At 29.3% G+C, this 13,432-nt stretch overlaps 1 protein-coding gene across 1 annotated transcript; it reads right to left on the bottom strand.

The window, feature by feature from the left end:
- Positions 1 to 3,013: 3,013 nt before the first annotated feature.
- Positions 3,014 to 8,985, bottom strand: LOC100793099 (receptor-like protein 13). The gene is made up of 6 exons (XM_041017053.1): positions 8,468 to 8,985; positions 8,191 to 8,331; positions 7,877 to 8,035; positions 7,450 to 7,749; positions 5,480 to 5,629; positions 3,014 to 5,334 (listed from the first exon to the last, which is right to left on the bottom strand). Exons 1-6 carry the CDS (start codon positions 8,808 to 8,810, stop codon positions 3,164 to 3,166), a joined length of 3,264 nt encoding a protein of 1,087 aa, XP_040872987.1. The 5' UTR covers positions 8,811 to 8,985; the 3' UTR covers positions 3,014 to 3,163.
- Positions 8,986 to 13,432: the final 4,447 nt, after the last annotated feature.

Genomic DNA, 13,432 nt, shown 5'->3' with positions numbered 1-13,432 from the left:
AAAACAGAGCCTGGATCAACTTGATCTATGAATGACTTACGGATCAAGTTTATCCGTAACTATCAACTTGATCCGCAACAATGAAACCTACATGCGGATTAAGTTGATCCGTAAACTTCTTACGGATCAACTTGATCTGGACGAACTGCCGTACACCAAAACACACTCAACATTGCATACCTCGTATGTTGCCGACGACCACCGCAACACCTTCACCTTCACGGAACCTAACAGTTCACTGAACCAAACCGATCGCAAGGAAACGAACAAACTATGGGGAAGCACTGTACACTGAAGAGAGAAATGAAGGAGAGAATGCGCAAATGGAAGCATTGTGTCGTTTAAAAATGTTGGGTGCTGGGTGGAAGCACTATTCATGGAGGCACTGTTCGTGGAAAAGAAAGAAAGAAGCAGCAGTAGGGGCAGGGGCAGTTTGGGTATTTTTAAAAGTTGCTGGGTGCACCTAGCAACTCCCCTTTGACAAGTGAAAAAAAAAAGAATAGAGAAGTGATATTTTGATGTTTTCAATGTGCAACCTAAGGCTCTATTTATAGTTTAAGGATACAAAATTTCTTATCAAATCAAAATCATTATTGATAGTATCCTTTTTTAAGCTATATTATTTCTTGTTACCTTTTATTGCTAACCATTTAGCAATTAAAAATGAAATAATAATTGACCAAGTCAAACTTGTATCTAGCCGTCTTTTCAACCCAAATTCCAAATACAAAATTATACATGGTTGTTTCTCTTTTTTCACCAAATCTTTCATATTATTTATACTTTCAGTGCTAGCAAAAATACAATAATATTTCACCTTTTTGAAATCAATTAATCATTTGATCATATTAAATTTTCTAATTTAATTAATCATCAAATATTAAAATAATTTCTTTAACAGATATTAGAACATTTGTTTGTGTGTGACCCCGTAAGTTCAATACTAAGTCGGTAATATATCAATCAAATTAATATAGTAATCAAGGTAGGCGTCTAGCAACACTCCTTAACGTTCAGATAGCATGAAGTAGCATTTTACTTTAAAGAACCATTAGATGAGTAGTATAATAATTTATTCCATATTTACAGCTCTAGGTTAACTCTAGAATATGTTATTACTGTCAAACCCTTCTGAGTTAACTCATAATGACTTAAGAAAATCATTTTTTCTTTCATTTAATTTTCTTGGTCAGGATATAATTTTATTCATAGAACTCAAACTCATTATCAAGAGTTGATGGATTCCTTCTTGATTAATCATTAATTCTACAAGTATTTAATCATATCTAATATCCATTCAACAAGTGTTCTAAAGCATTAGGTGTCTGGAATCAAAATACAACAAAAAATCTATTAATTACTATGACAATCTCAATTCAAAGAAAGCTATTATACTTCTTCTTGAGAATTTTCTATTGACAGTTTATGGTAAATTTTAATCATTAGAAAATTTTCATTGAGTCAGTTCAATGATCACATCAAATGTGACTCATCTATATATGCAAATTAATAAATGATATCTATTAATATTTATCTAATAAATACTATCACATATATATATTAATCTATCCGGATTATTGATATCTTATTTATAATAATTCTATGGTAAAAAACGATTTAGATTAAAATTAGAACAAACTTGTTTCTCATTATCATAATCTCTATTATAATAAAAAGTCTTTAATTTTAGTCAAGAACATTATCAAATGGATCATTTAATTAAATAGTGAAATATAATAATAAAAATAAAATAATACTTTATTATTAAAATTAGAATTGATTACATGATGACTTGGATCATGTTACATACAAATTTATTCTCAATACAAATTTATTCTCAATATTATTAACCCAACGTCAAGGAGGAGAACTGAGTAATTAATAATATTGTTCTGTGTTTAGCACACATCATGGACAAATGCTATTTTTAGCAGGATAGTTACTTGTACTCCTTTGAAATTGTTTTCTTTTTCGTTTATTGTACATTCTCATTTTAGGTTTAATTGATATTGTGAAGTAATTGACTTGCCTTGAGAATTAAAAGTGTTCTATATATTGTCCTACAATGATCTTGCAGATTTCCAAATACTTGGGTATTTTATACATAAGGAAATGGAAAAGAAAAAGAAAATCTTAATTTTAGACAAAATGGTTCTAATTGAAGGTTGTCTTTGGTTTACTAGAATTAGTAAATCAATCTTACACAATATGCTTAAAAACAGTTAAGCAAATTATTTAAAAGATTAAGTGGCATGGAGAACAGTTATCATAAAATCAAATCATTGTGCAAGCTGCTTAAAAGCAATTAACGAGTGAATGAAAAATTTGAGAATCATGCCTCAACATTGTAAATATGTTTCACGCAAGTAAAACTGAGATCAAAATAAATCGATTATAACTCTATTTGCAGTGAAAATGATCCATTATCATTATGTACAAAACAGGTGAATATTGATCAATCAGTTAATTATGTGCAATTTTAAAGAGAGGGAGATAAAACATTCTCTTCCCTGGTGTTGGGGAAGTAGTTGTAGCTTCAGTTTTTGAATGTCAATGAGTCAAGACTTTTGAGATTATGATATGATTAGTGTAGTGTTGAGCCAGTTTTTGAATCATATTGTTGGGCATTTTGCCAAGAAACCTAACTATTTTGTTTATCTATTACACTTTTTTTATTTGAGCATGTGAGATTCCATTAAGAATTAATGACTAATGGTGCAATATCCTTGTTTTTGCCTTTTCACCTAATACGTGTTCTCATGTAATATTTATTTACATTTTATTTGTTAGAGAAATAAATAAATTCATGATTTATGAAATCAAATTAATTAACTTGTTTGAAAATTTTAAGTTGAATCTATATAATAAGAAGTTTAATATTTGTTATGTGATGTCCCAGGAAAGGTTATCACATATCCCAAATAAGCAGATTTCTGTAGATTACGTGAAAGGATTTCAAGTCAATGAACAAGAGGAAAAACTCTACTAATTGCTAAAGAAGGCCTTTCTAGTGTGATATAAAAACATTGATGAACATGTTCAATGCCCTACAATTCATATTACTTTCATACGGCATATATGTGACCTTTATTATATTGTATCAAACTTAGAGCAAACAAACATGCAACTCATTCTAGATATACAACTTAATATATTACACATTTCAAATTTTAAAAACCTTGCTACAATTATCCACGATAAAGTAGTAGCAATTCATGCTTGCCAATTCCATGTAGTAAAACCATGCATGTCTCCAGTAAGGATTGATGTATAAAGCTGCTGCAGTTACCAACAATGCTGATGTGTATGACACGACAAAGCTCACACAAAAAAAATACATGTCCACCAAAGTATCATAGTGTCCATCAGTGTTAGAGTCATTTGGGATAACAGTAGGTGGAGGGTTGCAACTCTTTGGCAGTGGAAGTCCACAAAGGAATGGGTTACCCTCATAGCTGCTTTCATCAAATGTGGAAAATTGTTCTTTAAATTCAGGTGTTGGACCTGATAAGTTATTGTGTGCCACACTAAATACTTCAAGTGAGGTTAACATGGTCAGTTGAGGAGGAATTTGACCGTTCAACATGTTAAAAGAAAGATCCAAACTCTCTGTTTGTACCAAATGGGAGAACGTAGCTGGAATTTGCCCAGTTAAATCATTGTGGGATAAGTTCAATGTACGAATTTTTGTCAAGTTTCCAAGCTCAGATGGGATATTTCCCTTCAGTTTGTTGTGGGATAAGTCAATTCCTGACATATAAACAAGGATGCTCCCCATGTAAGTATCTGTTCTTTTCTTTGAAGTGAAATTGGTTTTCTCTTGAACATTTGGTAAATGTAGGGTCCCATTTGTACTATAGGACCAATAATGTCTATTACCTAACCAACCAGAAAAATATCCCAACAATAAGTCAAAGTCCTCAACCTCAAAAGGCATTTTACCCAAGCAATTGGGTATTACACCAGAAAAATTGTTATGAGAAAGGTCTAGTATGCTTAAATCTGTCAATCGGCATAACTGCTTTGGTATATCCCCAATAAAGTGATTACCTTTCAAAAGGAGAAAATTCAACCTTGTATAACTAAGGTCCTGTATCATATCTTGAATGTTGTTAGATATTTCATTGTAGCTAAGGTCTAGCATCACTAGAGAAGAGTTTTCATTGAACATTCTTTTCGACAATCCACTTAAATGGTTGTTGTTCAAATGCATAAATTTCACGGGAGAATTTGCAAATGATGGAACATGACCAGTCAAATTATTTTGGGAAAGATCTAAATAAGTTAGATCTTCAAGTTCTGCCAATTCTATTGGAATGGATCCTTCAAAATGGTTATTGGACATATAAAGTTCCTTCAGCCTTGATGAGTTTTTTATACGACTTGGAATCTTTCCCACCAAATGATTATTGCTTACATCCAATGAAACGAGTGATGAGTTAAAAATGTTGCTTGGGAGTCTACCAGTAAATCTATTATGGCTCAATATCAAGGTCTCCAAACCATTAGGGATATTCAAAATAGGTCCCTCAAGCATGTTGTTTGAAAGTTTCAAGAATTGGAGTGGGTGACCATCTGCTAATATGTTCTCAGGTATTTTTCCAGACAATTGGTTCTCAGAAAGATCCAATGAATACATTAAACTCAATTGGCTTAACTCACTAGGAATTGATCCTTGGATGTTGTTCCCAGACAAGTTTAGATGTTGCAAATTTGGATAAATTGAATTGAAATTGTTGCTAGGAATTTGACCATTTATGGTATTGTCAGACACGTCAATTGTTTGTATGTTAGGAAGGGGACTCATTGGTAGCTGGAAAGTACCAGTGAAAGAGCAATTCCTAAACAGAGCTTCAACCATTTTTGTGTTGTTTTCCAACAACCAATGAGGAAAGTCTCCTTCCAACTTCCAACCACTCAAATCTATATTGGTTAAATTGTTTTGGTAAAGAAGAAAATTTGGGAGAGGAAGAGATTTAGTCTCAGTTGTCGAAGACACAATAAGCTCTTGTAACTTAAATTTTGGAATCCATGTTTGCAAACTATGGTGCGAGTCCAATACGACTTTGTTTCCTTCACCATAGATGAACTTGATCTTTGAAAGATTGGCAAATGGAGTGAAAGACACAGGAACTTCAAATTGGTTCCCTATGAAACCAAAATATTCAAGTGATGTAAGGCTTGCAAGGTTAGAATCAAAATTTCCAATGAAGTGATTATAAGAAATTTCCAACTTTCGGAGAGATGTCATGTTAACAAAAGATGAGGGAAGTGGTCCCTCAAATTTGTTGTTGGATAGATCTAACTCCTCCAACTTCTTTAGCTTAAACCAATCTGAAAAATGAAATTTTGACAAATAAATAAATAAATCCATCTTATTTGTGAAATAATGAAAAAGGGCGATAATAGTTGACCAAACTAAGAAAAACTTGTATACAATAAATGTGATGAATAACAAAAGAGTAAAAATCAAATATACCTGTAGGAGGAAGGGTGCCATTTATATCACAATATTGAAGAGACAAAACTTTTAAAGATGTCAATTCCCCGATATTTTTTAAAAACTCATTTTCCAGGTTTCTATTGTCATCCAATATCAAATGTTCTAGGTTACTTAAACGATGAAAATCTGCACAAAAGAGAAAATGATACAAAGCTTAATTAGTGTAAGATAAAGGGCATTAATTTATATAGAGAAATTAGAAACTACCTTGAACAACAATTGTTATTTTGTTTCAGTCATTTTAATTGTTTTGGTTTTTATAATTGTTTCAGCTGTTTTTATAAGTAATAATTATCAATATGCATAATAGAGCATGATGATAAATATCTCATCCCACGTTTTCATCTCCATCCTCACTCTTATCTTCGCCCTGCATCTCTATCAAAGGTAAAAAAATTTATGCACCTGATCTCTCGGGGTTATGTATATATGTCCCGTGTCCATTCTTTTTCACTGAGAGTGACTATTACTTCTAATTTTATCGGAAGTACCCCAAGAAACAAAAATGACTATTATATTAAAATAATAAATTTATAGATGTTTTATTGTCTAATTTAAAATTTAAAATTAATTTTAAATGCCATTATATTGAATAAACCATAAAACATGCAATGATTTATAAGATAAAGTCAACCCATTACAATAAAAAAAATGTCCACATAAAAAGATTAAATATAATTTTAGAAAACATAGTTAACAACTTAAACTTTAAAAAACAGAAATAGTAGGAGAAATCAAAGACAGAAAATATTTTTAATTATAATCACACAATTATTTCTTATTTTATTTAAAAATTTATAAAATGATACGAGAAATTGATGTTTAAAATTTAAACGGATTTAACTTCTGTTAAATTAAAATATTCTTGTGATTTTCAAATGTTAAATAATAATAGCATTTAAATATTTTATAATTATAGTCTAGAAATTATTAATTTTATAATATATATGGTTTAATTAATATAATAATAACATATTTTTATATTAAAAATTTTATTTAAATATAATTTCAACAAAACCATAATATTTTTTATTTTTATGATTATACATGATAGTTGAAATTATTGAATATATTTTTATAAATAAAGGATATAAAATATAATATAAATGAGTAGTTATTAAAAAAAACTGTGTAAGAATAAAATAATAAAAGGAAAAGAAATGAAAAAAAAAATGAGAGAGGGAAAGAGTGAGAAGGAGTTGGGTCAGATAGCAGTTGTGTTTCTTAGAAAATAGAAGAGAGAGAAATATTTAAAAAAAATAAAAGATAAGTAAAGAGAAAAAAGTTAGAGAAAATTGAGCAGTAATTTTTTTTCCCTTAAATTGTGATATGTGTTCTATAAACAAAACCTAATTTTCTTGTTGTATAATACAATAATTGTTTTGATATAGTACATAAATATTTATTATAGTACATAAAAATATACAATGTTATAACAATAATATATAATTTTTTTTCTAATAAAATGATAAAGATTATATATATAGAGAGAGAGCAGAGAGAGAGATAAAAAAAGGAAAAAAGATACAAAGAAAAAAGTTAAAAGAAAGAGAGAGAAAAGTTAGAAAGAAGTAGAAGTTTTAGAGGAATTTTTTTTATAAGATGATGATACTTCTAGCCAAACCTTGTTTTATTACAAGTAATAAATGAAAAGCATGGTATCTTGGAGTTATATTTATATTGAGTAATTCATTAACTTTAGTAACTAATAGATAGATATCATCGGTCATTTAGTCTTAACTTTGATTTTTTTTAATTTCTAATTTTATAAAAAGTTATTTATTTTAATCTTTTTCATCTTATTTTCATTATCTTTATGCATAAAAAAGGATTAAAGTAAATAATGTTTTGCAAAATCAAAAAATAAAATAAAAATCTTATGAATTTATTAACTAAAAGAAATAAATGTCTAATCTTAATATAATTTTGGGATGATGATAACAAACCTTGATGCCACGGGATACGCTCATTCAACTGGTTAGAAGATAAGTCGAGAATTTCCAATGAAGTAAATCTTGATATATCTAAATATACATAACTATAACAGTTAAATATATTTTTCAATCGAAACAAATAATGAAATTTTCTAATATGAAATGTATTTGACGTACTAAAAATTGATTTTGAAGTCAATAGACAATTTGATAAATATAAAGACTTGAGGGATGAAAGTCCACTGGGAACAGAAGTAATATCATTAGCGGACAAGTCAAGGATCTCAAGATTCTTTAATGATAAACATAAACCTGCAAGGAATTGAATATATAGTGTTACATTTCAGGTATATGTACTTTGAAGCAATGACTAATTCCTCGATTAAAACAGCACGCCTTAGCTTTATTAATTAATAATGAAATGGACAAATGATCCTACCTTGAATATGAAGATCTGAGACCAAATCCATATCAGACAGATATAGTTCCTTTAAAGATGTGAATCCCCCAAGGGATGGCAGGATGTCATTTGTCAAAGAGTTGACACTTATGTCAAGGAGCTCCAGATAACGCAACTTTGATGACAGAGTTTCAAAAGCTTACATAGTACATGTGTTGTACGTGGAGAAGCCAACAAATTGAGGGAAAATAGTACCAAGTATTAGAAGAGGCTTACATCATCACAATAATCAGAAATACAATTTTGTATTATCATTTCTTTAAAATGAAAAAGACAAATATAGGTAGCCTCACCGTGAAATGAAGATGTATTGAAGATATTAATTCCTAAATACAGAGACTTAAGAGATGAAAGGCCATCCAAACAAGATAGAATGGCAGCATTATCCAAATCGTTGCGGCTCAAGTCAAGGACTTCCAGATTTTGGAGCCGCGCTGCATGCAAAGTATGTAAAACAAAGTTGAAATAATGAGTATGCCATATAATTAACAAGGTTCATTTTCACTAAGTAGATCCACAATGATATTTATATATTTCAAGACAGAGAATTTGTACTAGAGATGAATTAACCTTCAGTTCCTGCACAACCGGATATTCCATTTTCTGACAAGTTGAGGTTCTTCAAATCTTTGAAGACAACAAAATCCGAGTAATTTAGAGTACTATATTTGTTTCGCCTAACAGACCACAAACCGAGTTGGGCCACTCTCCCAGTGGAGGAGTTGCACATGACTCCTTTCCATTGACAACAATCTGGGCCGTCCCAAGAGTAAGGGAGGTCAAAGCGGGAATGAAGGCCCAAAAGAGCATCTCTCTCTTCCTTCCAACAGCCTTCACAGCGAATGGCTTCCGATAAAAGGAAAAACAAGAAACAGACGCCAACAGTACTCTTCATTATCCTCATCACAATCATATTCTGTAACACAATTCATTTGGTCTCCTTTAAATAAGAAAACTAACAGCGTAATCACCAAGTCCTTCGTTCCCATTACGTGCTTGACGCGCTTAATTCATTTTTCTCTCTTGTTATTGCTTTTCTCAATACCATACAAATTAAAATGCAGCACCTTAATTTCCTCATCAAGGAAATTGCGTGCAGCGTTTGCATTACGATCATGACTTGCTTCATAATTTCTTTTCGATCTAAGCCCCAAATTGTACGCTTCATATATCAGCTATCCAATATATTGTATAAAAATAAAATAAATAAGATAGATAGAAGTAAAATAGAAATACAATAAATAAGATGTATTGTTTGGATGGATAAAAATGAGAGAAATGGAATATATATTCCAATATATTGCACTTGTTTGAACAAGTGGAAGAATGAGTGGAAAAAATAAACAAATTAAATATAAAAAAACTTTTTCTGCAAATTAAAAAATTAAATTTAACTTATAAATTTTTAATTTTCTGTTGTTCTTCAACAAATTATTTAATATTTATATTTTTACAGAATTATTTAAATTTTAAAATAGAAAAATCACAACCTACATGTCTTTCTTAATAAATTATGGGAATTTTTTTGTTTTGTGTGTAGACCGACCAAAAATAATATTTTTATCCTATTTATTTCTTTTCTTCTCTATTTACACTCAAATAAATACTTTAATATTTAAAATTTTATAATCATGATCGAAAAAGGATAACTATAATATATTAAAAATATTATTATATAAATATTAATATATAAATTATTTTCTATATTTAATAATAAAATATTTTAGTATAATATAAAATTGATTTTTTTACTATAAATTTATATAATTTTAATTTTTTATCATAGTGGCAGATTTCTAATCACCGCTATATTTTGATTTTATTTTATCAGTGTGTAACTTTTTTAAAAATTATTAAATTGAATTTTAAATAGTAGCAATTTTGAAGCTCCACTTAGGCATTAACATTGTTGGACAAAATGGGCATCATTTTACAGTAATTTTGAAGAAATGCGAGATTATATCGAAACATTTCATAAAAGTGTGAACTAATTGAATAAAATAACTAACAAAAAGAAGAAAAAATTAACTTAAATTAATTGAATTTTTTAAGTCCAACGAGATATAGAAATAAAAGAAATTAACACGAGTTGGTCAACATCAACCCAGCCCATTGACCGACTTCATGTCAATCCAAATCCAAAGACCGTCGTTATTTCTGGGCATGAAGAAAAAATAAAGCTGAAATCCATTTAGACTTGTCTTTTATTTCAAAGAAATTGCATTTTTATAATTCTTTTTATAATTATTTTTACCACCAATTGTATTTTTAATGTGATAAAACAATAAGCTAAATTACAATTTTATTCTCTTTATAATTTTTAAACAGTCATTTTAGTTTTCATTATGTAATTGTTATTTAATTCTCAATTTGCATACTTTGTTTTTTATATTTTAATTCTTAATTAATTAAATTATCTCTTTACAATACTTTAAATAAATATGTTAATTGTAGAGTTTAATTAAACTAGAATAATAGAAATAAAACATATACAAAATTAAATAAAATTATAAGTTTTCTTAATGTAAAGACTAAAGTCACAAAAAAAAGGAGAAAAGTTTCATAATGAAAGGTTCTGCATCACTGAACTTAGATGGAGACGTGGTTGACGCGCTTAGTTAATTTTTTTATTTTTATTATTATACATGATAGTTTAAATTATTGAATATATTGTTTTTATAAATAAAGGATCTAAAATATAATATAATATAAATAAATGAGTAGTTATTAAAGATACTGTGCAAGAATAAAATATAATATAATATAAATAAATGAGTAGTTATTAAAGATACTGTGCAAGAATAAAATAATAAAAGAAAAAGAAATGAAAAAAAATGAGAGAAAGGGAAAAAGTGAGAAGAGTTGAGCCAGCAGATAGCAGTTGTGTTTTTTAGAAAATAGAAGAGAGAGAAATATTTTTTAAAAAAATAAAAGATAAGTAAATGAGAAAATAGTTAGAGAAAATTGAGCAGTAATTTTTTTCCTTAAATTGTGATATGTGTTCTATAAAAAAACTTTAATTTTCTTGTTGTATAATACAATAATTGTAATTTTGATATAGTGCATAAATATTTATTATAGTACATAAAAATATACAATATTATAACAATAATATATAATAATTTTTTTTGCTAATAAAATGATAAAGATTTTTTTATATAAATATAGATATAAAAAAGGGAAAAAAATACAAAGAAAAAAGCTAAAAGAAAGAGAGAGAAAAGTTAGAAAGAAGCAGAAGTTTTTGAGGAATTTTTGTTATAAGACGATGATACTTCTTCTAGCCAGATCCTGTTTTATTATAAGTAATAAATAAATGAAAAGCATGGTATCTTGGAGCTATATATTTATATTGAATAATTCATTAACTTTAGTAACTAATATATGGATATCATCGGTCATTGAGTCTTAACTTTGATTTTTTTTAATTCCAAATTTTATAAAAAAAAAAAGTTATCTCTATCTCTATCTTATATACAAGCAAGGCTTTGACGCCTGTTGTATCTCCTGTTGACACTGTCCAATAAAAAAATAATAAATCCTCTAATCTTCCTTTCTCACTTCAATTCACGTGTCCTGTCCATTTTTGCTTTTTTCCTTTTCCCCTTCCCATTATTTTGCCCATCCCTCCACGTGTCTTGTTCGGATTTTTCCATTTCTTCTTTTCCCATTCTCACTCTGTTCACTCTTTCTCTCCTTTGGGCTTGCTTTTTGAACTTTCAGTTTGTCTTGCATTTGCTTTTTTTTTTTTGCGATTGCGTGTTCATTCTCTGTTTTCCTTTTTCGGTTTGGGTTTTTGTTGATGGGTTTTTGTTTTGCTTCTTGCTCGCTCAACTTTTTGTTTTGTATTTTGCTTCCTTTTCATTCTCAGCAATTTGCATGTCATCGTTTTATTTTTGATTTGGTTTTTATGTATATTGCTTTGGATTGAAAAACTAAAAAAAAGGCGTGACCTTTGTCTGATTCTGATTTAGTTTGCTACTGTTTATCTTGCCTCCTCTGTGGTTTTGCCTTTCTGTTCGTTTTGATGTCTAAAAAATTTTGGCTTTGTATTTGGTTCCTTTTTATTCCCTCTATTCTTCTGCATTTTTCTTTTCCAGTTACACTTGACCTTTTTTTCTTGGGTTTTGCTGATGTCTGTTGCTATTTTGTTCTTCTATATCCAAGTCTGGAACTACGATTTTGTTCTTTTTTTTTCAGGTTTGTATTTGGTTCCTTTTGGCCTTTATGTTCGTTTTCATGCGTTAAAAGCTTTCACCTTTGTATTTGGTTTTTATGTATATTGCTTTGGACTGAAAAACTGAAAAAAGGCGGGACCTTTGTTTGATTCTGATTTAGTTTGCTACTGTTTATCTTGTCACCTCTGTGGTTTTGCCTTTCTATTCGTTTTGATGTCTAAAAAATTTTGGCTTTGTATTTGGTTCCTTTTTATTCCGTCTATTCTTCTGCATTTTTCTTTTCCAGTTACACTTAACCTTTTTTTCTTGGGTTTTGCTTACGTTTGTTGCTATTTTGTTCTTCTATATCCAGGTCTGAAACTACGATTTTGTTCTTCTTTTTCCAGGTTTGTATTTTGTTCCTTTTGGCCTTTATGTTCGTTTTCATGCGTTAAAAGCTTTCACCTTTGTATTTGGTTTGGTTTTATATTGCTTTGGACTGGAAAAAAACGTGACGTTTGTTTGATTCTCATTTTGTTGTCTACTGTTTGTTTTGCCTCCTCTATGGTTTTGCGTTTCTGTTCGTTTTGATGTCTAAAAAGCTTTTACCTTTGTATTTGGTTCCTTTTTTATTCCCTCTATTTTTTTGCATCCTTCTTTTTCGGTTACTCTTTACCTTTTTTTCTTGGGTTTTGCTAACGTCTGTTGCTATTTTGTTCTCCTATCCAGCGTGACCTTTGTCTGATTCTCATTTTGTTGTCTACTGTTTATTTTGCCTCCTCTGTGATTTTGTGTTTCTGTTCGTTTTGATGTCTAAAAAGCTTTTACCTTTGTATTTGGTTCCTTTTTTATTCCCTCTATTTTTCTGCATCCTTCTTTTCTGGTTACTCTTTACCTTTTTTTCTTGGGTTTTGCTAACGTCTGTTGCTATTTTGTTCTCCTATCTAGGTTTCTATTTTTTTGCATCTTTCTTTTCTGGTTACTCTTTACCTTTTTTCTTGGGTTTTGCTAACGTCTGTTGCTATTTTGTTCTCCTATCCAGGTTTGGAACTACGATTTTGCTCTTCTTTTTCGATTGCTTTCATTGACCAAGTTTGTATTTGGTTCCTTTTGATTCTCTGCCCATTTGTTGGTTTTTAAAAACGCCTCTAATCACCAAATGCTGCAGATACACTATTTTTGGGTTTGCGTATGTCTATGTCTTCCATTGTCAGTGGTATTTTGTCTCCTACTATTTCCGTGGTCTTTGGTGTGTATTATATCCTATTTTTTCCTATGGCTCTGTCTATGTCTTCCATTGTCAGTGGTATTTGGTCTCCTACTATTTCCATTGTATTTGATCTGTGTTTGTTTGTTTTCATTCTAAACAAAAAGGTTT

This window comes from Glycine max, chromosome 7 (genome assembly GCF_000004515.6).
Source record: "Glycine max cultivar Williams 82 chromosome 7, Glycine_max_v4.0, whole genome shotgun sequence".
NCBI classification, from domain to species: domain Eukaryota; kingdom Viridiplantae; phylum Streptophyta; class Magnoliopsida; order Fabales; family Fabaceae; genus Glycine; species Glycine max.
This window is presented reverse-complemented; position numbering and strand designations above follow the sequence as displayed.

Excerpts from the sequence above, each read along its gene's own strand:
- LOC100793099 (XM_041017053.1), bottom strand. The coding sequence starts at position 8,810 with ATGATTGTGATGAGGATAATGAAGAGTACTGTTGGCGTCTGTTTCTTG. Across the intron at positions 8,036-8,190 it reads CAATACATCTTCATTTCACG|CTTTTGAAACTCTGTCATCA; the intron begins GTGAGGCTACCT and ends GTACTATGTAAG. Across the intron at positions 5,335-5,479 it reads TGGCACCCTTCCTCCTACAG|ATTGGTTTAAGCTAAAGAAG; the intron begins GTATATTTGATT and ends TTCATTTTTCAG.